Source organism: Corvus hawaiiensis, chromosome 16, assembly GCF_020740725.1.
Source record: "Corvus hawaiiensis isolate bCorHaw1 chromosome 16, bCorHaw1.pri.cur, whole genome shotgun sequence".
Taxonomy (NCBI): domain Eukaryota; kingdom Metazoa; phylum Chordata; class Aves; order Passeriformes; family Corvidae; genus Corvus; species Corvus hawaiiensis.
In genome coordinates this window covers 7506487-7532631 of record NC_063228.1, presented here as the reverse complement: position 1 = coordinate 7532631, position 26145 = coordinate 7506487, and the positions used below count along the sequence as shown (strand labels likewise).

The following is a 26145-nucleotide window of genomic DNA, read 5'->3' as shown; positions in this document are numbered from 1 at the left end:
TTGAATCCAGAGTTACAGAAGCAATTCGTGGAAGGAATTCATTCACAAACCCTCATCTCCAACAGTGCTCAAGCAGAAGGTTCCCTGCTCATGGCAGGGGGTGCACCTGGATGATCTTTAAGGTCCCTTCCAACCCAAAGCACTCCAGGATCCCATGGTTTCTATAAACCACAATGCAGAAGGCAAAGGAACTCTGTACATCCTCTCTTGGCTTTGGAGGAGAGCAGATCTCCATCTTTATGTAACATTTCCTGGGCATCTATCACGGACCGGAATCTTTTCCTTATATTAAAAACACTTCATATTTCAAATTATTGCTAATGAGACATTTTAAACTCATACACCCCATTGAAGAGGTGTTCACAGAATCCCACAATAGTTTGGGTGGGAAGGGATCTTAGAGATCCTCTCATCCCACCCCTGCCACGGGCAGGGACACCTCCCACTGTCCCAGGGTGCTCCAAGCCCCAATGTCCAGCCTGGCCTTGGACACTCCCAGGGATCCAGGGGCAGCCCCAGCTTCTCTGGGCACCCTGTGCCAGGGCCTCGCCACCCTCACAGGGAACAATTCCTTCCCAATATCCCATCTATCCCTGCCCTCTGGCAGTGGGAAGCCATTCCCTGTGTCCTGTCCCTCCATGCCTTGTCCCAAGTCCCTCTCCAGCTCTCCTGGAGCCCCTTTAGGCCCTGGAAGAGGCTCTGAGGTCTCCCTGGAGTTTCCTCCAGGTGAACACCCCCAGCTCTCCCAGCGTGGCTCCAGCCCTGGGAGCAGCTCTGGAGTTGCTCCAACGATTCCTTCCTGTGCTGAGGACCCTGGAGCTGTTCCAGGCACGCTCAGTTCTTTGGGCAGACAATGGTTCGTGGCTCTCCACAACTGCCCCAAACAGCAGCTCTGCCATGGCCTGACCCTCTGCATCCTCCCATACCCTGGAAGGTTGGAAATCCAAGATCTTAACATCTTCCCATCCCCTGAATTCCCACTTTCCCACGTCACTACAGATGTCCCGTTTATAGTGTCTCTGCTCCTGCCCTGGACTATCTTAGACCAGCCAAATGCTTTTTTTAACAGCACATCAGCAATTTAATTACAGATCTTTTGATGGCCTACAGAGAAAGTTGGGCAGTTTTTAGGGATTATCTCATATTTTAGGCATCTCCTGCAGTTACCAATTTGCAGTTTGTAACTCCAGTAATCTCCACATCTCAGGGGGGAAAAAAAAAACCAGTAATGAGCAAGGCCAACATTTCCTGATTAGGCTGCATCCACTAATTTACCCATCCTTCAAACATTATCCAAACACCAGCCATGTCACGGGCAGCAGCACCAGAGCTCTTGCAAAAGGCTGATTTGTTCCCCTCCCCAATGCTCCCTGGTTAATGATCAAATCTGTTTCCTTGCTTATCTCAATGCTGGCATTCTGCAAACAACAATCCTGGTGTTCATCTGGTGTCTCGAACTGGAAGCGCTGGGGGAGAGCCTGTGTGAAATCAGAGCCCAAATTCCCATTTCTTTGAAGTCTGGAGCAGCAACCCAAAGTCTGCAGCCCCAGGGAATCCAACTGAAAGTCCCATTCCCCAGACAAAGGTCTCCAGTGGGTTCCACTTAATCCACTTAACACTCCCCCAGCTCTCAGCACACAGCCATGGATTTTATTCTCATTTTAAAACCACTAAAAGTCATCATCCAACACACAGCAGAGGTCACTGCAAGGGTTCCCTTTGATTCCAGCAGATCCTGAACCCCAGGGATGACACAATAAAGTTGGGAGTTAATTGGTTGTGTCTCTTCCCATCCATCTTTTATACACAGTGAATAATTTTACAAATAAAAGACATTTTTATTCAATTATTTTATTCAATTATGGACAGGGAGAGACATGAGAAAAACTGATGCCAACACTACAGGATCAGTTCTGGAGCACAGGTTAAGTGTTTTCTATTTTATTCATATTTTCTACCAACACTCAGCTCAGTACAACCGTGTAATCAGAAAGCCTGACATGAAACCAGCAGAAATATAATTGAAATATAATTCTTCTGAGCTTTAGACAGCTTAATAGCTTCATTTCTGGCTAAAAAAAAAGCCAAGCAAAGGCCAGTTCTGCCTTAAAACTCCATGGCTTGATTTCCCATGATTAGCACTGCAATTTGCTGCACAGTTTTCCAAAAGTGCTAATCAAATTCACCTCTAAAAGCTCCAGAATTGCTGCCCCAACCCATAAGAAGTGCTGAGCAGGTTTTTGCCTAAAAAAGTCTAAATTAGACCCCTGCACTGTATGCCAGACAAACAAGGAAAAGGTAAATTAGGAAAAACAAACGCCAGCAATTCCAGCAAAGTCCACATGGTACAGACAAAACCGTGCTCAGCCTCCCTGAGCCTGCAGGCAGCAAACACAGCACTGGAGCTGCCATGAAATGCACATTTTAGGATGGCCCAGCTCAGGCTCCAAAGGGGTTTCCTCCCAGGACATCCATTTCCCACTGCTGGGATTTCCCACATCACCCTTTGCAGCCAAACCCCAGCAGCAGCCACCCTAATTTCGGGAGAATTCACCTCCCCCAAAGCAAATCCCACTGTTCCACCTGTGTTTGATCCATCACCTCCCAGGTGATGCTCACACACGTGCAGCATTCCCAGAGCTCCATCCCGGATCCAGCTCCCTCTCCTGGACACTCCCCACGCTCAGTCTGCGTCTGGATGACTCCGGGCTCCCTCTTCACCCATCTCCAGCATCTTCTGGAGCACCTCTGAAGGGCTCATCCCCCAGGCAGCTCCCTCTTCCACCCACCCATCCATCCATGCCCTCCCAGCTCCCTCTCCAAGAGGTTTCCCCCTCAGGCAGCAGCTCCTGTGCTGCTGGACACAGGGAAGAGCCGAAACTGAAGACAGAGACCACAAAGGATTTCAGCAACACAGGAGATGCCTAGATCCAGGAGGGAAAAAGGGAAGTTATTTATCAGCTTGTCATTGCTTCCTCTCCCTGAACCCCAGAGAAACTGGATCCTCAAGTTCAGTGTAGCAGGCCCTGCTCCCTTCTCCAGGAACCTTCCCTTTGACCTTGGCTTAGTCAGGGGGGTAAAAAAAGTCCCTTTTCCCCCAAAGCCTGTGCTTCTTCCTCAACCCCTATTCCAGAACCTCTCTCCCTGTGGCCTCGTGATCGGGGATTTTCCACTCTGCATCTTCCACTCCTTCCAAGGCAAACAAGCTGCTTCCACCTTGGGCACTGACTGGCACAATCACCCCTCTGCTGGGCTTGGGGCACGCTGACCCACTTCCCCTCAGTCCTGGAGCTTTTCCCGGGGACCCCGCGCCCCTCCAAGCCTCCAGACCTGGCACAAGCCCCCACCAGGCTTCCATCAGCCCTGGGGCCGCTCACTGCCTGTGCTTTTCATGGACACTTCCAGGATTTGGGAGCGTTCAGCCCAGGCCAGTGCCCTCTGTTCCAGCTGATCTGCCATTCCTCAGGCTGTGCAGGTGGCAGGAGTGGAGCAGCTCCGGGTCTGCCTCCCACTGCGGAGCTTTGACAGCTCACATGGGAGCTCTCCCTGCTGCCAGCTGAGCTTTACATAATACATGCAAATTATCAGGGCTGCTAATAGACCTTCCCTACTTATCCTCACCTCACAAGGTGCTTCACTGTACTTTTCCATTAACTCCCCCCTCTCCACCTTCTCCTTCCCCTCCCAGCCTCCTCTCTCCCCCCAAACCCAGCGTGTTCCTTGCTCAATCCCACATGGTACCAATAACCACCACCCAAGCGTCCCCATCCAAAAGGATTCACTCCATCCAGATTTCCCTGGCACCTCAGCTCCTTTCCCCCAGTCCAGGCTCAGCCTCTCATGGTAGGAGAATGAGCGAATCCCATTCTTCATGCTCAGGAAAGGTTTAAAGATGTGAAATCCAAAACTTTTCAGTCATATGGCTTCTTCTCTCTTCCCCCACGCCCTGTTAAAAGAAGCCTTAACTTTTCCTTAATGCCTAAACCACAAGAAGAACTGAACCAAGAGCACAGAGCTCTGCCTGAAAACCAAACAACATTTTGCACACACACACACACACACACAAAGTCTGCCTGGAGCAGTTTATCAAGTGTCCCTTGGACCCAAGGAGGCATTTGGGCAGGCCCTGAGCTGGCTGCTGCAAGCTGAGGTTGGACTGCTGGAAAGAAGGAAGAGCAGAATATTCCTGGTATTTTCTTTATTACCAGAGAAATGAATCGAGTAAGTTCCCAATTGATGAATTCCCCTGCAAAGTCTTGCAACACAGAAGCAACAACACCAGAGCACCGAGTGAAGGGTGAAGCCAAGCACCCACAAAAAACACACAACAAAGTCCTCTGTTCTTAACACCTTTTTTGTTTTCTTGCCTTTCACAGCCAAGCTGAAGACTTTGGGGTGGTTGCTGGGGGGGGTTTTGAAGTGCTCATCTCCCTGTTGCCTCCTTGTTTGAAAAGGTGTGTAAATAGAAAAAGCTTCCCTTTGGGTCCCAGGCTGTTCAAAACCACCCCAGCCTGCAGCTGGAGGATGCCCTGGGAAGATCCCTCTGCTCCAGAGCAGCTCTGGGCAAGGAGCTGACTGGGAGCTTGATAACAAGAGTGGAGAAGGGAACCTTTTTCCCTTTCCAGGGGGATGCAGCTGCTCAGAAGACCCAGTGCTGACACGCTGCTGGTGCTGCACAGCCTTGCTAACGAGCACTGAGCTGAAATAAAACCTTCCAGGGCAGCAAAAGTGCCTGAAGATGTTCTCTAATCCTGACCAGGCAGGCTGAAAGCTACTGGGAGCCTTTTAATAAAACTGAGGGAAGGGAAAGCAGGGGAGATGGCAGAGAAAGAGAAGAGGAAGGACACCGGGGAGAGCCAGGAACCTACAGGAAGCCAAACCCCCTGAGAGGGCTTTAGATTTCAGATTTAGGAAGAAGGAGCATGAACCTCCCATAGCTTGGGGAAAGAAAATACTTGGGGAAAGAACCTCTCTAGCTCTGGGGAAAGAAAATACTATTAAACAATACATAAGGAGAAGGAAGATAAACTGGATTTAAATAATAGGTTTTATTTCAAAGCTCTTCACAGAGCCTGGCTGAGACTGGGGAGGGTGGTATCTAATTACTTCAATTTCTACAGCTGGAATCTGCTAATAGTAATCACCCAAAAAGGGCATTTAAAAATGATTTAGAAGGAGGGTGAAGGGAGCAAATACTGCACGTTTGTTGTCGAGAGCTTTGGGACCAGCTATTTACCTGCAAGAGCACTTCCAACAAGACCTCAAAGTATTTCTGTATTGCCAAAACACCGACCCCTGTCACAGGGAACAAACACACAGGGCAAGAGCAGGATGGAAAGGCTGCAAATCCCAAACTGGCATTGGTCTGAACCTGTGCCCTGCCCAGGTGAGACCCCACTGCAGAGCTGCCTTCAGCACAGGGTTCCAGCATGGGAAGGATGTGAAACTGCTGGAACCAGTCCAGAGGAGGCACCAGGATGAGCAGAAGGATGGAGCAGCTCTGCTGGGAGAGCTGGGATTGTTCAGCCTGGAGAAGATGTCATTGTGGCCTTCCAGGACCTGAAGGAGCCATCAGGAAACATGGAGAGAGACAACTTCCAAAGGATGGAGTGCCAGGACAGTGCAGCAAGGACCCAGCCTCACAGAGCCCTTTCAGCTGGATCCACTTTCCCTGCCTTCCCACTCCTGCCAGCAGCAGGTGGGGCTGGTCTCTGACCTCCCCAAATCCTCAGATCCTCTCCCACCTCCCATCTCCAACCTGCCTCTCACACAGCAGCTGCTTTGCCAGGGACTTCCCAGGCTCCGGCTGCTCCTGGAAAATCCCTTCCAAAGACAAAAAAAAAAAAAAAAAAAAAAGGAGAGCTGTTACAAGCAAAGGGGGTAGGGGAGAAGAGAGGGCACACCGAAGGACACTTCACACCTGCCTTGCTCTGCCTGTCCTCCTTCCACACGGGAAGATCCTCAGGGAAAACATCTCCCTTGCCTGCACCAGGCAATGACCACCTCCTTTGGGAACGGGGTGGGGGGCAGGAAGGAGGTGACAGGCCCCCAGACCACGCTTTGGGGTCACTGTACACCCCAAATCCCATTTCTCTCCATCCCATCCTCAGGATCCTGCACTCTCCCATCCCTCCATTCCACCCAGGAGGGGGAACAACCCTCAGCTCCCAGAGGAGCTCCAATCACCAGGCAGTGCCCACTTCCCCAACACCTTAACACAAATTCCCCTCAGAGGGTTCACTGCTCAGCCCAGCAGGAAGGAAAGGGTTACACATAAAAGGGTGAAATGAAAGAAGGGGGGAAAACATCCCACGACTGAGGAATGTCAAACTGTCACAACGGCATCAGCCGTCTCCTCAGCGAGTCTGAGCCTCGGCGCGCGCGGAATCGCCGCGTCTGGGAGAAAAATCAGCTGTCACAGTAAATGCTTCCATCTCCAGAAAAAAGCCTGCAAGAGCAGCTTGGCACAGAGGCACAAAATTGTTTTCTGCTGTTTCTAAAAAACCCAGGCTCTCCACAGAGATCAAAGGGCAATCCACCTTCCCTCTGGAGCATCCCACCCCAGGGCTGCCCCAGAGGGAATCTGCCTGCCCACAACCTCTCCAGCTAACACACAATAAGCAGCTTCCACCCCACAAGTTCTTGTGGGACACCTCTGCTGTATTGCCAGCCCCAGCACTGCTGCCAGCAGGAATTTGACCTGTGTTAAACCAGGCCCAGGTCCCTGACCTTGGATCACCCCAAACCAGCAGCAGAACTCCCTAGGACCCGAGTGCAGCCAAGCACAAGTTGCACAACAAGCAGGTGAACTTTTCTCTCCTATACCTCTTCCCTTCACAAGGGACACAAACATCCTCCTGCCCCGCTCCTTCCAGCTCCAGTACTCAAAATCCTCCCTCTGACACTCCACTCTCCAAAAGGTTTCCTCGTTCTACACTACAGAAGCATTTTGGGGTCTCCTCCCTCCCTCAGCTACCTTCTGGTGTTCCCACACCTTTCTCTTGCTTGAAAAAGTACCATGAAGAAGTCTCCCTCTTTTTTAGCATCCCACACCTACTCACCAACCTGCAAACTCAGCTTCATCCTCTGGCTCAGGCACTCCCAGCCTCCTTTTCTCCTGCAGCCCACCAGTTTCAATCACTTCCACCAGTAACTCACCTGACCCCCAATCAGATCCTTGTTCCCCACCTCGTTGTCCCAGCTGTCCCACTCACCACAAAGTCCCACACCTTTGATTTTCACCAATTCCCACCCCTCCGGGCAGCCCCTGCTCCCTTCCCACCCCCAACACCCCGTAAACTCCCAGGTGTGGCACATTTATCACCCCAAATCCACCACCAGGAAGCAGCGGCCTCCACCGAAGGCACAGCAGAGAACAGCAATCAGTTTTTCATAAGAAAACTGCAAACTGAGCCACGGGAAACTCAGCAGCCTGGATTTACACACGGGGGAATATTGGAATCGCTTTCATTTTGACTGAAAGAGTCATAACCTCGCATTTCACTGAGAGCTGAAACCAAACTAGAACCAGAGCACGTGTCAAAACCATACGAAACTACAACTTCTGCATGGTTTTGATGCAAAATAATCTAAGCAGGCTGGCAGGCTACAAATTCTAACGATTCCGTGGACAAATCTGGGGCAAGTTTAGAATTTGTACCGTAGTGTGTTACTTGTCAGTTTTGGTTTCACTGTAAATATTTTTAAATGGAGCACCAGCGGGCTTTGAGCGCAGCTCTCAGTGCCAAAGCAAGAGGCAAACAAGCACGGCAGAGGCTGGAAACTGCTTTTACTGTGGAATAATTTAAGGTCATGTCGACTGTAGGTCCTAGTTGGTGGTGTTGGCACCCAGGGATGTCAACTCTCTCTCTAGTCCTGCTGCTGCATAAGACAAAAAGTTCTTGCACTGGGAGCTCACAAGTTGAAGGGAAAGGATGAGCAGCTCCAAACAGCTCTGCTGAAAGGTACCAGCCTTGTGGTGTGAGCAAACTTCTCCTTCCAGCTCCACCAGCTTCCAACATCACCAACCCCATCCCAGCATCAGCCACAGGGTTCCCAACCCACCAGGAAAGTGAAAAAGAAGAGAATCATGGAATATCCTGAGCTGGAGGAGACCCACAAGGTTCATATAATCATAGAATAAACTGAATTGCGAAGGACCCACAGGGATCACCGAGTCCTGTTCCTGTACAGGACATGCCCAAGGATCTCACCACGTGCCTGCGAGCGGTGTCCAAACGCTCCTGGAGCTCTGGCAGCCTTGGGAATGTGCCCATTCCCTGGGGAGCCTGCTCGGTGCCCCACCACCCTCCGGGGGAAGAACCTTTCCCTGCTTTCCCCCCTAACCCTCCCTGGCACAGCTCCAGCCGTTCCCTGGCTGCCGTCCCCGCTCACCACTCGGGGACAGCGCGGGGCGCAGGGGCAGCGCCCGCCCGGCACTCACAGTACAGGAGGGCAATGGAGCGCAGCAGCACGATGCGGGTCAGCCAGAAGGTGCCCGGGGAGAGCGGCGAGGCCGCGGCACCGACGCCGGGCTCGGGGGAATCGGGGGATGCAGCGGGGGCCGCTCCGGGGGCTCCATCGGGGGCTCGGTCGCGGCCCGGGCGGCGCTGGCGCAGCCCCGCGCTGGGCGCCGCCATGTCGGGCACAGCGAGCATGTGCGGCCGGGCGGGGCGGGCCCGTGAGGGGACACGGCGGGGACGGGGGGAAACGGGGAAGATCGGGGAGAAATGGGGGGAAGTAGGGAGAATTCTCTGCAAAGCGGCGCCGCCATGCCGGGCACAGCGAGCATGGGCGGCCCGGCCGGGCGCGCGCGTGAGGGGTCACGGCAGGGACGGGGGAAAATAGAGGGGGAACGGGGAAAAACGGGAAGAAACGGGGAAAGTTCTCAGCGAACCGGCGAGAAAATGCAAAGTTTTATTTAAAAAAAAATAACGTAAGCGGCCAGCGCAGCCGCGGAGCTGGTGAGGGGTCTGGAGCATCTCTGTGATGAGGCTGCCGGAGCTGGGACTGGCTGGAGAAGGGAAGCTGAGAAGGGATCCCATGGATCCAAATATTTCCAAGGGGTGTTGGAGGATGGTGCCAGGCTCTGTTCGGTGGTGCTTACCAACAGGATGAGGAGTGATACCCTGAGCTAAACCAGAATCCACATCGCAGAATACTGTGATTTGGAAGGGACCCGCAAGGACGATCGAGTCCTTCAGCGAATGGCTCATACAGGGATTGAATCCACAACCTTGGTGTTACCAGCACCATGCTTGGACCAGCGGAGCTCAGGACAGATTAACACAACAAATTCCACCTCAACTTAAAGAAAAACTTATTTCCGTGGAGGTGGCAGGGCCCTGGAACAGCTGCCAAGGGAGGGTGTGGAGTCTCCCTCTCTGGAGACATCCCAAACCCACCTGGACACGTTCCTGTGTCACCTGCTCCAGGTGACCCTGCCTGGGCAGGGGTTGGACCGGGGGATCATTTTAAGTTAAATTCCTCAGGTTTTCCTCATAGAATCAGAATGGTTTGGGTTGGGAGGGACCTTAAAGCTCATCCACTTCCACCCCTGATACCTTCCACTATCCCAGGCTGCTCCAAACCCCGTCCAACCCGGCCTTGGACACTTCCAGGGATCCAGGGGCAGCCCCAGCTTCTCTGGGCACCCTGTGCCAGGGCCTCGCCACCCTCCCAGGGAACAATTCCTTCCCAATATCCCATCTAAATTCACTACTTGTGATGCTGCCGTGGTTTTCACTTCATATAATTTATAGGCGTCAAGCATTTGGCTGTGTGGAGTTCATAAATAGTATTTTTGAGCATAAACATACATTGAGTATCCCCTTAGTAAACACCTCCGTGCTGGTCGCTGAGAAAGCATCTGCTATCAGGTGTAACATTATTCAACATTTCTCATCCTCTAAACCAGTCCCTTCTAAATGCCCCTTTTGTTTTTCCAGTTTCCCATCACTGCTGCTTGCATTGTTCTTAGGGGGAAAAAAAAAATCCCACATAATGGTGCATTGTATAGGGAAGGAAAAATCAGCTATTTGTTAAAGGCCACTGGAATACTGCAGTTTTGCTCTCCCATTGGATCAGTCGTGAGATTTGGCAAGGAAAATTTAAATAGATGGGAGCTAATGGTTTCCTTTGTGGGGTCTTTTACAGCAAATCCCACGTTAAATGGGGATGTCTGTAAAACAAACTGGATAATTGAGGAAATTACTGAGGGAAAGTGGAGGGTTTAGGCTAAAGATTTAGCAAAAAAGGGAGGAATAATTGGAGCTGGGAAGGGAATGCTGAGCTGGGTCGATTCTCATTGCTGAGGGTCGCTCTGAGATGTGCCAGATGCACAGGTTGGGGTGGTGGCACCAAGCGGGGGACATCGTGTGTCAGGAGCACCTTTAAACAGGACAAGCTGCAAATTTTAAGCTTAAAACAGCAGAAGTATGTTGTCACTAAGAAGGACTCAATTCACGTAACAGGCAGTGGAAGCCTTTCCTGGCTTTCCTGGAAGATGATTCAGGCTAGAAAGAAAAACATGTGATAAACCAGTTGATTAGGACACCAAACGACGCCTTTTCTGTCCCAAATGTGACTCGAGGATCTTTGTGTGTCCCTCCCAACTCAGAACATTCCGTGATTCACCGAATCTCTTTGTGGGGACCATCACCTGTGCTGGCTTTTCTGCTCACGTATCCATTTCTTCATTTATTTTCACGTGGCAACTTCACAAGCGACACAGCAGGAAAGCAAACAGCGCAACCCCCAAGCAAATAACGCAGACAAGGTATTTAAGAGCGAGGTTTTGAGCCTTTCAAGCCTCCAGGGGAAGGCAATTCATGAATGCCAGGCGAGCAGGGGCATCATTGATGCTCCTCTTCATTCACCAAACCGCCCCCAACGCCACGTCCCCTATTTTGCTGTGTTCCAGCCAGCTGCAGGAGTGCCAGGGGAACAAGCCTTTACTGTCACAGCAGCCAGCAGCTGTCCCCAGCAGCACCCCAACCCCGCTGGCCCTGGCACCCGAAGTCGCTCTGTGTTCATTCAGGTCTGGCCTTTCGCCCCTCTGGCTGCCAGGAATGGGGTTGAAAGGGAGCAGAGAAAGGGAATGTGCGCCGAAGTCGGGAGCTTGGGAGGCAGCATTAGCATGGGGGGCTCCTCTGAAGAGAGCATACATTCAGTTATGGATAATGCAGGCACACACCGAGCACTCAGCTGCGTTTGCTGAAGGGGACATGGGCATCTCACAAAGAATTCGGGAGCTTCCTTCTGCTAATCCATTTTTTTCCAGCAGTAATAATTTTTCCCTTTAAAATCCCCAATTTTCCCCGTGGAACTTTGCTCTTTAACTCCAGGATTAACAGGATTAGGGCTGGAAAAGATTTCCACCTTTTTTCTCTCGTGTATTTGTGCAGGATAATGAGGAGGTGCTGATTCAGAAGAGGGATTCTTAAGTGGTACCATAGGAGAAGCAATTAATAATCACAATAATCATAATTAATCCTAATAATCTCCATTATTTTGAAAAGATGCCATCCAGGCTGTGCTGTGCAGGAGGAAAGAAGAGATCCTCTGCTGACACCTCACCTGACACTTAATGTACAATTCATACATGAGTGGGTTTTGATCCTGCAAAAACATTTTCATTTTCTTGCTGGGGTCTTTGAATATTCGAATAAATACCAAATAAATCAATTTTATTCAATACATTTTGAATAAAAATAACATACTGACATCAGACGTCCTTTTTCTCTGGTGTCCACCGCCATGCTCAAACCTAGAAAATATTTAGGAATCCCATGGATTCCTCTCCACTTGTATTTCAAGCAGGAGAAAGAGGAAGCACTGGAGTCCTGCCCAGTGCAGGTGTGCAGAGCTTTTTTTATCCACACCAGGTAAATATTCATGTGGAAAAGAGCTGCTGCAGGACACAGAACTGCGGGATTAGGTTGGAAAAGCCCCCCCAGATCATCCAGTCCAACCATCCCCCAGCACTGCCAAGGCCACCCCTAACCCATGTCCCCAAGTGCCGCAGCCACACCAGCTTTGGATGAGGCAAGGCCCATTTTCTGTGAATGAAAGGCAAATTTTGGACCTTTTGGCAAGGAATGGATCCACACCAATTTAGCCTTAAAATTGTGTGAGCGGGCAGCGGAGCTTTCCCAAGCACCCAGTGCAGGATGGGACCCATCACTCCTGTCCAGCTTGAGGGCAAAGCTCGTCAGCCCTTCTGCTGCTGTTTTAGTTGAAATTCATTGAAGTTACCACCTGCCTTTTTATTCCTTCTTTTCAGATATCAGGAACTTTCCTGGAAAGGCTTGGACATTGTTTCACAGCAGCCTCGGAGCTGCCACGTTCTCTGGGCTGAGCATGAATCCTGCAGGTGTCAGAGGCTGATTTTAACACCACAGGTTCCTCTTATCTGATCAGGGCTCGGTTTTAATTCCAAATCGCGCTCTTTCTCTTTGCTCCTTGGACTTCCCATGTACAATCTGCTGGCAGGTCAGAGGAGGCCAGCTTGGGAGAAATGAGAACTTTCCCCCTTGATCAGATTAAGGGTGGAGCCCACCTTTGGGAGGGATATGGTCTGTGTGTGCATCCCAGAGCACATCCATGGGATCCAGAGATTCCACGCGCTCTCATCCTCTAAAAATGCCTTCCCTGGCTGCCACTGGAAAGGAAATTTTTCCTTCCTGGCACGAGCAGGGCTCTGCCTGCTCTGGAGCCAATGCACACGCGCTCTTATTCCTGCAGGAGGAAGGGGTATGGAACAGAGGAACCAGGATGGGAGGTCAAGCTGCCTCCATCCCACAGGGATGCTGAGGATTCCCAAGTGAGAATGTGATGGAGCCAGGCACACAGATCTTGTATTTACTGCCCAATTCCCAGAAACACTGGCTGAGCTGGCCAGGAACTTTACTGGAGACCACGTCAGAAAATGAAGCAATATTCCAAATATCAGCCTCTGCCGTGCCCACTCCGTCAGGAACAGCTGGATCTGTTCCCCCAAATCCTCTCTAAACATGTCTCACCTGGGTGAACTCCTAAAGGCTCCACTGGGCAACAGGAACCTCGGTTCTCCCCTCCCGAATCTGCACCCTTTTCCTGGGAATGCTGATGTCAGGGCCTGCCCTGCAGCAGCCTGGGTCGGGCCAGAGCCGTGTCAGGCCAGGATGACGCATCCTGTGGGATCCGGCCCTGCAGCTCCAGCCTTTGCCCATCCCTGGGCAAACATCCCTGCTCCTTTGTCATACAAAATCCAACCACGAGACCCCGCAGGACAAACGGCCCCACTTGAACCCACTTGTTCCCTGAGCATTATCTCATTCCATTTCATGGATGAGTGAACTTCTCAGGAAACCGGAGCTACTGAGCTTCTCCAGGTGCTCCAGCTCTCTCCTGTCCCTGAGTGCTGGCTGTGTGAGGCCAGGGAATGCTGCTCCATCCCCTGAGGACTGACACAGGAACATGGAATGGTTCGTGCGGGATCACAGAGCCAGACGTGCAGCAGGACACGTTCCCTGCCCCGCTCCAAGGCACGGCCTCTTCCCTGTGCCCATCTCTGGAAGAAGAGGAAACAACTGCCCAAAGTCGTCTTCCTCCTTCTACCTGTGCTGGACAAAGAGGGATTCAAGCTTGAGGGCTGGAAAATGCAATTCCCTGCCTCAAGGCAGGGCTGGGGAGCCCTGGAAGGCAGCAGCAAGCAGGGAATAAAACCAACGTCTCTAATTCCTGCCGTCCTTGGGGGCTTCTTTTACACGAATCTTTGGAGTTGAAGACAGGGAGCAGAAAAAAGGGGTTCTTGTTTCCATTCCTACCTCCAAAGCTCCGAGCATCCCACAAATCCCTTCCCAGCCTCAGTCACGCACTGAGGTTGGGTTCCTCTGAGGAAGGTGCTCCACAGGAGAGGCTGGATTGGGAAAGATGGACTAAAAATAGTGATTATTGCTTGGTCTCAGCCATGGCTAAAAACCCAGATGAAACACTGGAATTCTGTGAGTCGAGGTAAATTGCCCAATGAGACAGGATTTATAGGAATATACATTAATTATGTGTCACACGAGAGGGAAAAGAAGATTTTTCCTAGTGTCCAACAGCACTGCAAAGTCACCAATGCATAGCCCAGGGAAACATAAACTCATCCCCAATCTCATTAAGTTTAGCAGGAAATTTCAATTATTCCTCATTAGAAAGTCCAAAGTATTTAGTTTGCCTTGAGCCTTAAAATAATTTTTTTAAGGACATTTTGAAAATTGTATTTCAAATAACTTTGTCAGGAGGTAACGCTGCAAACAGAAAGCTGAAAACTGGAAAAATTAGGGTTTGGAGTTTTTTAAAATAAAATTAAATCCTGCTTTGCAATTTGAGAGAATAAATTAATTTTCACGTAGAAGGCAGGCAGCTGTTCAGGCACATTTTAAAACATTTTAAATTCAAAGCATACGGTTTATTTATTACACATCACAGTAATTAAACAAAAAACCACTACGTTCCTGCTACTTTTTAAACGATGGAATGCTCGAAGCCCAATTGCTATTTTTTCCACTGTCAATCTTATACGTGACCCTCTATTTTTCCGGGAGGAAGCAGCAGATAAAACTGGAATTTGAGGAGTTGCTTTTATTTCCCCCCCACCCCCAGTCGCAATTAGAAGGCTGAATTCCGCGGATAATTAGAATCAAATGCTCCAAATAAATGCTGCAAAAGCAGGGCTGGCTTGGAGAGGGGCAACTTAAACTAACGGGAGAGATTTCGGGGGCCACCCTCCCTTTTTCCCCGATCCAAAGGCTCACCCCGAGGTGCCGCATCCTCCTCCGGCCGGGACCTCCCGGGTGCTTCCCGGTGCTCGGGACCGAGCCCCCTGCGGGAAGGCTGCGGGAAAAGAGGACAGGAGAGTCGGGGAGGGGACACGGAGGGTCTCGTGTCGCTTTTTCCCAGCGATTCCCCGCTTTCCTCCGTTACGCGCCCGTTGGAGAGTGCGGGGGCGAAGCGACGCGCTCGGGGCTGCGGGAGCGCACGGCCCCGGGGCACGGGGGATCGGCTGCAGGGGACACACGGGGACCGTCGCCCCCCCCCTGCCACGCGCCGACCGCCCCAAAAACCCCTCGAAAAGGGGCTTTAAAATAACCGGCGGTCTCACCGCACCGCTCCGCCGCCCCGCAGCCGCTGCCGCTCCGCGCCTCTTCCCCGCGGCATCCCCGTTCCGCGGCGCTTGGAAAAGGACCCGGCGGCTCCATCCCGCACCCGCTGCCCGGTACCCCGCTAGAAAACCGGGATCACGTCTGTACACTGGCATACAAAACACATCCCCACCGTCGGGGGGTCCCCGCCAGTACCGCGCGGCGGTGAAGCCCCCGGACGATTTGCAGCGGAAAAAGCACAGAGGAGCCGAAAGAGGCAGCCGGAACAGGGAGCCGGAACAGCGGCGGGTGGCAAAAAGCGGGCCCGGGCGGCAGCGGGAGCCGCAGCGGGACCCCTCGCCGGCGGAGCGGGGGCTCTGCGGCGGCGGGCGGGCGGCGCGGCCCCGCCGGGCCGGAGCCCCGCCCCTTATGGAAATCACCGCGGCCTCTCCGCCAATGGCGAGCGGCGGCGGAGGCGGGGCCGCTCGCCCTGCCCTTAAAGTAACTTGTTGCCAGGGGCCCCGTTTCGCACTGGACGTGGAGCGCGGCGCGGGGCAGCGCGGGGCCCCGGCGGCAGCGGCGGCAGGACCGGCTGCGGAGCGGGGGGGGAGGAGTGCCGATTTTGGGTTGAATTTTGAGCGTTTCGTGTCTTTTTCCTTCTAGAATTTATTATTTTTGCTCGTTTTCCCGCCGCTCGGGCGCCCGCGGAGGGTGCGCGGCCCCCGGCGGGCACAGCGCGCGGCCGGCCCGGCTCTGCCGCCCGCCGATGCTCAACATGACCGAGGAGCACGACAAAGCGCTGGAGGCTCCGTGCAGCCCCGCAGGCACCACCAGCTCCATGTCCCACGTGGACTCGGACTCGGACTCGCCGCTCTCCCCCGCCGGCTCCGAGGGGCTGGGCTGCGCCCCCGCGCCCGCCCCGCGCCCGCCCGGCGCCGCCGCGCTGGGGGCCAAGGTGGACGCGGCCGAGGTGGACGAGCGCTTCCCCGCCTGCATCCGCGACGCCGTCTCGCAGGTGCTCAAGGGCTACGACTGGAGCCTGGTACCGATGCCCGTCCGCGGCAACGGATCGCTCAAGGCCAAGCCGCACGTCAAGCGGCCCATGAACGCCTTCATGGTGTGGGCGCAGGCCGCCCGCAGGAAGCTGGCGGACCAGTACCCGCATCTGCACAACGCCGAGCTCAGCAAGACCCTGGGCAAGCTCTGGCGGTGAGTCCCGACCCGCGCGGACCCCCCGCGCCGCGTCCTCCGCGGGGCTGCGCGGCTGCAGTCTCCCTCCCAGCGCTTCTTTAAAGCTTCTGCCTGCTTTGTTTTTATTAATCTCTGTTTCTCGGGGTTCTCGGAGCGCTTCGAACTGAAGTACAATCCTCCCCTCCGAGCATCCCGGCGCGCTGCAAAGGACACAGCGGTCCCTGCTCCGAAAATCCCCCGAGCGGCTTGGGCACCCTCGCTCCTGCCACGGGTGGATTTTCCCTGCTGCATCACGGAGATGCACAAGCAGCCTTTCCCTTGCCTGCGGCTTCCCCATCCCCACGCGATGAGACTTTTTTAATGACTTGTTTTATGGCTTTTTCTATTTTTTTTTTCCTTTGGGCTTTGCTTGTTGCTTAACAAGCTATAAACTCAACCAATTTTTAACAGTTCTTTTAACGAGCTTCCTAATTTCCCTGCTTATCTGCCTAGCGCTGCCCGGGGATGCAAACTTTTATTTGCTGGGCAGCATCCGAGCCTGCTTTGCTTTCCGAGGCTCTTCCCTGAGCCACGTTTTTCCGTGTGGTTTATCCCATGGTGTCTGCCTGTACCTAATTCCCATCTTTCCTGCCTGCTCGGGCCAGCGATGCTCCCGCTGCGGTTTGAGCCTCTCCAAGAGTTTGCGAAGAGAGGTGTGGGCGGGGGGGGGGGGGGGGGGGGGGGGGAGAGAGTTTGGAAAGCAATAATCCCATCCCTGGTGCCTTCGTGGCTTCTTTGTAAGCACCAAACAAAGCTGCAAATGTTTGTGGTGGTGAGGGGGTGGCATTCGCAGGGCAAACATAGGAATTATATTTTGTAATTGTGTTGGAAATGGGGAAGGGGGATTTTGTTTTGCCCACTTATCCCTGTCCATAGTGGTTGGGTTTTTCATGGCATTGTAGTTGGTATTTTATTCCATTTTTTGCTGTGGATTTTAACTCTTTTTTTACCACAGCAAATTAATCTCGTAGTTAACTTGCTGAGTACTCAAATCAGTGCATGGGAAGTGGGGATGTACGAGTCTGAAAACAAGACGAAAACTTCGAAGGAAAAGATCCTAATTTTGGATATTTTTTTTTCCTCTCTTCCTTATTAAAACCACCAAACTCCCCAAATCCATCCCCAAACCAGTTTATTGAGCGAAAACGAGAAACGTCCCTTTGTGGAGGAAGCCGAGCGGCTCAGGGTGCAGCACAAAAAGGATCACCCGGATTACAAATACCAGCCCCGGAGGAGGAAAAGCGTCAAAGCCGGCCAGAGCGACTCGGACTCGGGAGCTGAGCTCAGCCACCACGCCGGCACTCAGCTCTACAAGGCCGACACGGGGCTGGGGGGCATGGCCGACTCCCACCACCACGGGGATCACACAGGTAAAGGGCGGCATTCCCGCTGATCCCTGCATCTCGGGTGGGATGGGATCCCGCTGCCTCCCGCCGTGGGGAGCCAAAGCAGGAGCTGTTGTTCCAAGAGCTGCGCTTGGGAGCATGACTGTGGTTTTCCTCAGTGAGTGCTCCTAGAGCTGCCTGTGCCATAGGGAATCCCCAAAGCACCGGGATCCCAGTGTCCCTGGAGTGGGGAGAGTGAACTGTGAGCTAATCAGGGTCAATAACCGGGGTTCCTGGGAAGCAGGGTCCTGGAGCAGAGTTTCCCAGCGCCGGGAATTGGCTCAGGGAGCATGCTGACAGATTCCAGGAGCATTGCGAACGTCCTGCAGCCTCAGACACTGCTGTGCTCCAGCCCAGCCTGGCTGGGGATCCCGGCCCTGGATCCCTCTGCCTCAGGAGAGTCGGGCTGGCCTCAGGCTGCCCACGGGGAGAGGATGAGCTCCATCATGGGGCTCGTCACGGGGCTCACGCTCTGATTCCACCCCAATCACTCGGGCACAGCTGAGTTTGTGCCACCAGGGTGTCCTGGTGTGTCCCAGAGTGATCCTGATGGGCACAGAGTACTCCCAGCTTCATCCCATCACCCATGTGGGAGGCTCATCCCAGGGGGGACGTGGTCACAGGGGGACGTCACCCATACCTGACACGGTGCCATAGATTTAAATCCCCAATAAGAGATGGGCGAAACACATTTCTTGGATGGTGAAGGAGTTGGCTGTTCTGTGGTCACTGTTAAAGCCTTGCTGTCCCTTTGTCCCCAGGCCAGCCCCACGGGCCCCCCACGCCGCCCACCACCCCCAAAACCGACCTGCACCACAGCAGCAAGCAGGAGCTGAAGCACGAGGGCCGGCGCCTGGTGGAGAGCGGCCGCCAGAACATCGACTTCAGCAACGTGGACATCTCGGAGCTGAGCAGCGAGGTCATCAACAACATGGAGACCTTCGACGTGCACGAGTTCGACCAGTACCTGCCCCTGAACGGCCACGCGGCGCTGCCGGCCGAGCACGGCGCCGCCGCCGCCTCCTACGGCAGCTCCTACTCGCACTCGGGCTCGCAGGTGTGGACTCACAAGAGCCCGGCCGCGGCGTCGCCGGCGGCGGCTGAGCCGGGCCAGCAGCGGCCGCACATCAAGACGGAGCAGCTGAGCCCCAGCCACTACAGCGAGCAGCCCCACGGCTCCCCCGCACACTCCGACTCGTACGGCTCCTACGGCGGCCAGGCCTGCGCCACCTCGGCCGCCCCGGCCGCCGCCGCCGCCTCCTTCTCCAGCTCGCAGTGCGACTACACGGACCTGCAGAGCTCCAACTACTACAACCCCTACCCCGGCTACGCCTCCAGCCTCTACCAGTACCCCTACTTCCACTCCTCGCGCCGCCCCTACGCCACCCCCATCCTCAACGGGCTGTCCATCCCGCCGGCGCACAGCCCCACCGCCAACTGGGAGCAGCCCGTCTACACCACCCTGACCAGGCCTTAAAGGATTCCCGGAGCCTCCGAAGGCTTCCCTGGAATTATGCACTAATGAAGGAATGAGGAGGAAGAGCGTGGAGTGCCGCCGTCGTTTCCAAAGTGCCTCCTGAGCCGCTGGGAACTCTTCTCGTCCTGACCTTGCTTCGAAACTCTCCGAAAGGACAGAGCTCTATTTTTCTTTGATTCGTAGGATTTAAGAAATTCAAAAAAACAAAAAAACAAACAAACAAAAAAACAAACAAAAAACCAAACAAACAAAGAACAAAAAGAATTTTTTTTAAAAAAAAACAACCTAGAGGGGGAAAAAAAGAAAGGAAAAGGACCGGCGATGCCTTTTGCGTAAATGAAGGACAAAACGTTCGACTCCTCTGGGAGGACTGAGCCGAACTTGCTCGGCCTGGAAGTTTGGCCAAGTGCAAAAAGTGGAGCAGGGGGTGGGGAGAGGGGGAGACAAAACAACAACAACAACAAAAAAAAGCTGTTTGAGACTTTCAGGGTCTATTGCAATGTGAGGAACGGACCAACCTTGAGGGCAAGAACTCACTGGGACCAACAGGGATGAGCCCCGAAATCCCGGAACAATCCCGTGGGAAGAGTCTGATGGGACCAACCAATTCAGTGTCTGAAGTGTTTGTTTTGTTTGTTTTTTTTTTAGTCAGGAGTTCTTCTAAGCAAGGTTTGGCTGTAATTAACATTTTGTTTTTTTGGAAGCTTCAAATGTTTTTGGTTGTTTTGTTTTGGGTTTGTTTGTTTGGTTTTTTTTTTTAAATCTGTTAAATATGTATTTATGTTCTGTATTATTTTGTCTTTTAATTAATGAAGTAATTTTGTGCAAAACGGTAAAAAAAGTAGAATTTTAAAAGATTTTAAAGATGGGGGAGGGAGCCTAAAAAATAGTGGAGATGATACAATAAACTGGTGTTATGAGTCTATAGATTTTCCTTGGTTTTTGGGTTTTTTTCATTTTGGAACCGCTGCAGGAGCCATGCTGGAGAGAGGGACTGAAGGAATCTGCCTGGAAACTCCAATGGGAATGTCAAATAACGAGGGGGGGGGAATTACTAATTCATTTGGGAGGCTCAAAGGCTTACTATAAAGGGCAGGTGATTTTCTGGCCACCTGTTTTGGGCTGTTAAAATTGGATTTAAGGAGTCTTCGAAGGCTTTCAGAACCAGGACTACTTTAAAGAAGCTGTAATTTAATGAGAAACGATCGACTGCCGCTTTAATTTTGGCTTCTAGGGACCAGATATCATCCATCAAGCTGTGAAACTAAAATCTCCTCCACTAAAAAAATGGGTTTAGGTACTTAGTTTTTAGACTAATATTTCATTGATATATTTCTACTTCTTCCATTGTATGCTGAGCATATAAATAACCATCTATTTTATGGGAACTCGTGCCTTTAAAACCTTTGTAAATCTAAACCCACCTTTCAGAGGTTATTCATCTTTTTACCTTTTCTACGTTTCCTACTCTTTTTTCTAAAAAATATTTTTTTGCATATTTCCTTTCGGGGGTGGGGGAGGAAGGGACACGCTGGGCTGGGGGAAAAGACAAGAAAAGCTCATTTTTATGCAATCTATTTTTCTGTATAAAGTTTGAAAGACTTTTGGCTGTTACTGATCTGTTCTCTTCACTCGCTTCTGACTAAGCAATGCTAACTATTGTACAGATCCATTTGATAAAATTAAAAAGTGCTTTTTATCAAGGATGTGTTCTGTTTTCTTTCTGCTTGAGCCTGTTTTCTGCGCTGGGAACAACCTGGGAGAACAGCTTGGAAGGAGATGCAATCTTCAGAATAAAATCTTTTCATCAAGGATTTCTTTTCCTTTTAGTCTGGATTTTTTTTTTCCCCCCTCGCTCCTTTTCCCTTTGCTTCATGTCTTACTCTGAGATTTTTTGGAAATACAGATAAATTAATTTGTTTTTTTCCTTTGAGAAGGGCATGTCCATGCCTGTAATCCCAAGGATTTCATAGGATTTCAGTGCTCACATGAGGCTGGGTTTGCAAGGTCAGCCTGCGTGGGTTTAGCCCTGGTTGATTTTCCTCCTGTAGGAAATTTACAGGAAGAAATTCACTTTTCTGCTTGTAAATAAATACCTCTGCATTACGAGAGCAACCAAATTATATGTTACATGTGGGGCTTGGTTGATTTCTTTTTTCAACACGGTCATTACAATTGTTACATTTGTAACTCTTACTTTGGTTTCTTGCAGAAATATTCGGTCGCTGCTCGGGGCTGTCAGTTCAGGGAGCGGCAGGGTCTCAGCCTGGGAGGAAAATGTTGGGATTTGGGCATTTTCAGTGCTCCCTGCTTGAGAGAAAAGGCTTGAACATGAGGGGAAATCAATGTGATGACAATTAATGAAGCTGCAGCCCATTAAGAAGGGCTGGGGAGCAGAATCCCACACAAAATGTGCTGTTTGCAGCCGCTGCCAAGAGGGGCTGGAAGGGGACACCATTTTCTCCGTGCTCCTTTCCAGCATTGCTGGCAAAAGGATTTGATTCCAGCCGGAGCCAAAGTGCAGCGTAATTCCCTTCCCTCCCTTCTCCTCCCTCCTGTGACACTGCACATTTCACTCTAATCCTGATTTATGCCTGGGAAATGGATGTGCTTTGGCTTTGCCCTCTCTGCGCGTTGAGGTAGGGGTTTGTCTCCAGCCCTGCATGCTTTGCGGGGGAAAAAGGAAATAAAAGGTGAGACGGGAGTATCTTTGGGAATGATCTTTGCTCTCTTCTGGATGTTTGATGGCACAGCTTGGAGTGGCTTCACTGGGATGTGATAAAACAAAATATCTGCGGGTGATAGAATGGCGAATCTCCCAAAATGACGATGTTAAAAATGGCACATTATCCCAAGTATTAAAGGTTGCACTGAAGCATCCCTGGCTCCTGGGAGAGCATGGCATGGGGGAGTCTGTGCATCCAGCAGGATGGATCCCAGTCTCTTCCCTGCTTCCTCTCCCTTCTCCCAGTGTCACCCAGCACGGGGTGACACCCAGCCACTGCCACCTCCTTGTCCCATCCAGGAGCTGTGGGATGAGCGTGGAGCTGTGCTCTCATCCCAAGGATTGCGCGTCCAACACAGGCAGGTTTTAAATCCATTTGCTTTGGGCACACTTGGTTTTATTTCCCATCAGCTTTGCAAAAATAAATTCCCTTTTTCCTGGTATTTGCAGAAACAAAGGAATTAAATGATATATTATAAAATAGATGTGTACTGTGTTTTATCAGGGAATTGGAGTTGGGAGGGATCCACAGGGATCATAGAAGTCCAATCCTGATTTGAGATATCGTGGATCTGTATTCTGCATTTCAGATCTGTTCCATTCCATAGGTGCAAGTGGTGATGGGAGCCTTGGAATCATCAAATCCTGGAATGGTTTGGGTTGGAAAGGACCAAAAAGCTCATCCTGGTCCATGGATGCCCTGGGCAGGGACAACTTCCACTATCCCAGGCTGCTCCATCCAACCTGGCCTTGAACACTTCCAGGGCTGAGGTGTTGGAGAGCCCTGAGCAGCTCCTGGAAGCAATTCCAGGGAGCAGCTCCTGGGGATTTTGTGGAGCTGTGGACACTCACTGCACGTTTGCTGTGGCTAAAACTCAAAGGTGTTGCAGAATGGATGTTCAGGCAGGTAAAATGCAGCATCCTGGACAATCCAGGGCTGAAACTCATGGTTTAGGGTGAGCTGGACATTCCCAAGATCTCCAGAATTTCATTCCCTGCTCCTCAATTTACACTTAAGGCATCTCCCATTTCATTTCACTGAGAGGAAAACCCAGATCCATTTTTCTCCAAAGATCATTTTGATCAGAAATTCCTGCTGCTTGCACAACCGCATTTCCACGCCTTGTCCTCCCCTTCCCTTTGCTGCTCCCGGCTGCAGGAGGAGAAGGATTTTCCATGAGTTTTCCAGCAGTGAATGGCAGCATTGTGTGTCCCGTGCTCAGGGCTGGTGGCTCTGAGCTGGAATGTCTCTGCAAAGTCAATGAGATCAGGTGAAACCAGGGCCGCCTTTTGACCCCTGGCTGTCAACAAAAAGGGGTTCTCTAGATAATTGCAGGAATCCACGGGCGAGAAAAGTCCCTTGATTTTATTTTGGGAGCAGGGAATTATGAGTGCTGCTGTTTAGCTCAGACAGTGCTGCTTAGGAAGAAAGAGGAAATTAATTTTATGGACCATATCCACATTCTTTCTGCAGGCTGGGAAAGAAAAGTCCTGTCCCATCCTCCTCGTTTGAATTTTTCCTGGAGTGACATCGACTTGTGTTACACATTTTTTTTTTGTAGGATTGTGGCAAAGAAATGATTAAAGGGCATTTTTATGACGGCCTTGAGCTTTAATAAACTTCCACATAGGGATATCCCTGCTCCCTGCCTATGGATTGACCTCTTTGCCACCTTTATATTCCCCTTGCCAGGGCTGGATGCTCTCCGTGGCCTGGGATTTGGGGGGAAAAAATGAAATCTAAAATAAAAATGACTGGAGATGCGATGTCAGTTGGAATACAGGGTGTATTCCAGGGGGGCAGGAAAAGCCATTTCCAGGTGATCCTGGGAGGGCAGAGCTTTGCTGCTGGAGGGATCTTGGGAGCAGGAGTGGCACATCGGAGCCCATGGATGGCTTGGTGGCCATGGGAGGGTTTTGGTGGCCACCTGAGGAGGTGGCACCGCAGTGACCCTGGCGTGGCACAGCCCTGTCCCCATGGAGCCGGGATGAACTTCCCTTTGGGAAGGCTTTAAGGGAGCTCCAACCTTGCCTTATTTCTAGCCTTCACGGGCATGAGGTTGGATTTAGGGCTCCGAAGGCAAATTTCTAAGCATGAACTGACCGAGGGCTCCAAGCTCCCTTTTTGGGGCTGAGAAGAGGGAATTTCACATCAATTCCTGACTGCTCCATGAGGGATACATGGAAACACCCCAGAGACAACAATGCCGTGACCTCGCCACTGCCCTGCTCCTCCTCAGAGACCCTGCAGAGGCTCCACGAGGTTTTTTGGGAGTTCACCACATGAGCACAGTGAGGGAACCTGCACAGGGCTTTGGGATCCAGGAGACCTGAGCCAGTCCCGGATCCATCCCCTCTCCAGCAGCACCAGCTGAGCCAGGGCAGTGTCATTTCCAGTCCATTTTCTGTGTGTTCCAGGCAGGAATTCAGGATGGCAGCAGGCTGAGGCTTGGGGAGGGGAAGCCGTTTCCCAAATGAGTCAGCAGAGCTAAAAATAATCCCCCTGGAGATAAACCCAAACCACAGCCAATGGTGCTCATTCTCCTTCGTTCTCCTGCCATCCTGCACCCCCAGCCCACCGAGCCAGGGAAGCTGCAGGGCAATCCCTGGGATGAGATGGGATGGGATGGGATGCAGGGGATGCTGCCTGATGGGATTTCGGGAATGGCAGCCCTCCAGGCAGCACGGGTGGCTCAGGATGGATGTGAGGCCGCGGGGTTCCTGTCGCAGAGTATTTGCAGAGGTTCCAGCAGGATGAGGCCGGAGCGATTGAGGTGGGAAGGGAGGTTCTTATATTCCAGGCATCATTTTTCCATAAAACCACGCTGTTTGCGTGGGAAAACTCAGTTTGACCAGAGCTCAGACACCAAACCTACCCCGGCTTCCGCTGCAGCTGAGCACCGCAGCGGGTTGGGACACTGTGGGGTGGCTGCTGCCACCAGCCTGGGGGCTTTTTCCCAGAAATACTTTGGATAAAGGGGGTGGGTGCTGCTGAAATCATGGCTCTGCCCTTCCCAGGCTTGAAAGAGCTGCCAGCATTGCCACTGACCCCTATTAAGCCTCTCCCATATGGCCCCGGAGCATCAGGCAGGCACAGTGTGGCACTGGCTTAACTGCAGGCTCGGGGCTGACCTGATTTAGGGAAGCCCCGGTTAAAAAAAGCTGGTTGGACACACTGGGTCAGGTTTAAAAGCCCCTTCTTTTGGTTTATCTTAAACCAATTAGGGATGAATACCAAGCTGCTCCTAATCCAGAGAAAGAGCGGGTCCCTCCATGCCTTGAACCCACTCTGGGGCTGGGCTGGTTTGGGAAAAGTGAGGGAAAGGCACCACTGGCGTGGGAAGGGAGGTCCAGGAGGGACGTGGAGTCACACACCTGTCCCAGCACGGCACCTCACACCCATCCCAGAACCTCACACCCATCCCATCCCAGCACCTCACACCTGTCCCATCCCAGCACCTCACACCCATCCCAGAACCTCACACCCATCCCATCCCAGCACCTCACACCTGTCCCATCCCGGCACCTCACACCCATCCCAGAACCTCACACCCTTCCCAGCACCTCACACCCATCCCATCCCAGCACCTCACACCCATCCCAGCACCTCACACCTGTCCCATCATGGGATCTCACACCCATCTCAGAACCTCACACCCATCCCATCCCATCCCATCCCATCCCATCCCATCCCATCCCATCCCGCTCCTCTCCGTATCCCATCCCTCTCTCCGCCACGCTGCCCTCGGCTGCCTGTCCCCGTATTTGCTTGTGGCTGTGTGCTCGGGCAATACTGGGGCTGGCAGAGCGACATTAAAACATTTGCCCAAAACACCTCTGCCTGCCTCTCTCCTCCCCTCTCTCATCCCCCTCCTCCTCTTCTCCTTGCTTTTTTTTTCCCCCGGTGCGTGTTGAAATTCCCAGGGCAGGGCTGCAGGCCCTCGCCCAGGAAAGGGTTAAACATTTGGAAAGGTCTTGTTTGAGGTAGAGTGAATTTTAACCACCACACACATAACGAATGCACGGCAGCCTGAATTGCTGGTGAGGAGCCAAGAGCACAAGAGAGGAGCTGCTGAATTTTAATGATTCATTATTGCATGGAAGGCCTTTGTCTTCCTTTATCCGGTGCACAATAAAAGAATTAATTGGACAGAAAATGGCAGGGCAAAGAACTGACAAGTCATTAAGGGGCTCTGAATGGCTGATTAGGTGCACATT

The 26145-nt window shown here is 52.1% G+C and overlaps 2 protein-coding genes across 3 annotated transcripts in view; one reads left to right on the top strand and one right to left on the bottom strand.

Moving 5' to 3' along the window:
• The window catches only part of LMF1 (lipase maturation factor 1), a 150788-nt gene extending 135359 nt beyond the window's left edge, over nt 1-15429 (bottom strand). Inside the window, exons 1-2 of one of the 2 annotated variants that reach the window (XM_048321004.1) lie at nt 15289-15429; nt 14784-14862 (exon numbers count right to left, since the gene is read on the bottom strand). In XM_048321004.1, the coding sequence (XP_048176961.1) occupies nt 14784-14862; nt 15289-15297 (88 nt within the window). In that variant the 5' untranslated portion in view covers nt 15298-15429. Of the gene's footprint in view, nt 1-8443; nt 8658-14783; nt 14863-15288 lie in introns of those variants that run through there. The other variant, XM_048321003.1, reaches the window with a different exon arrangement.
• A 223-nt stretch (nt 15430-15652) lies between these two features.
• On the top strand, nt 15653-20905 carry SOX8 (SRY-box transcription factor 8). Its single transcript, XM_048321182.1, has 3 exons — nt 15653-16319; nt 17472-17710; nt 18487-20905. Exons 1-3 carry the CDS (start codon nt 15877-15879, stop codon nt 19200-19202), a joined length of 1398 nt encoding a protein of 465 aa, XP_048177139.1. The 5' UTR covers nt 15653-15876; the 3' UTR covers nt 19203-20905.
• The last annotated feature ends 5240 nt before the right edge of the window (nt 20906-26145 follow it).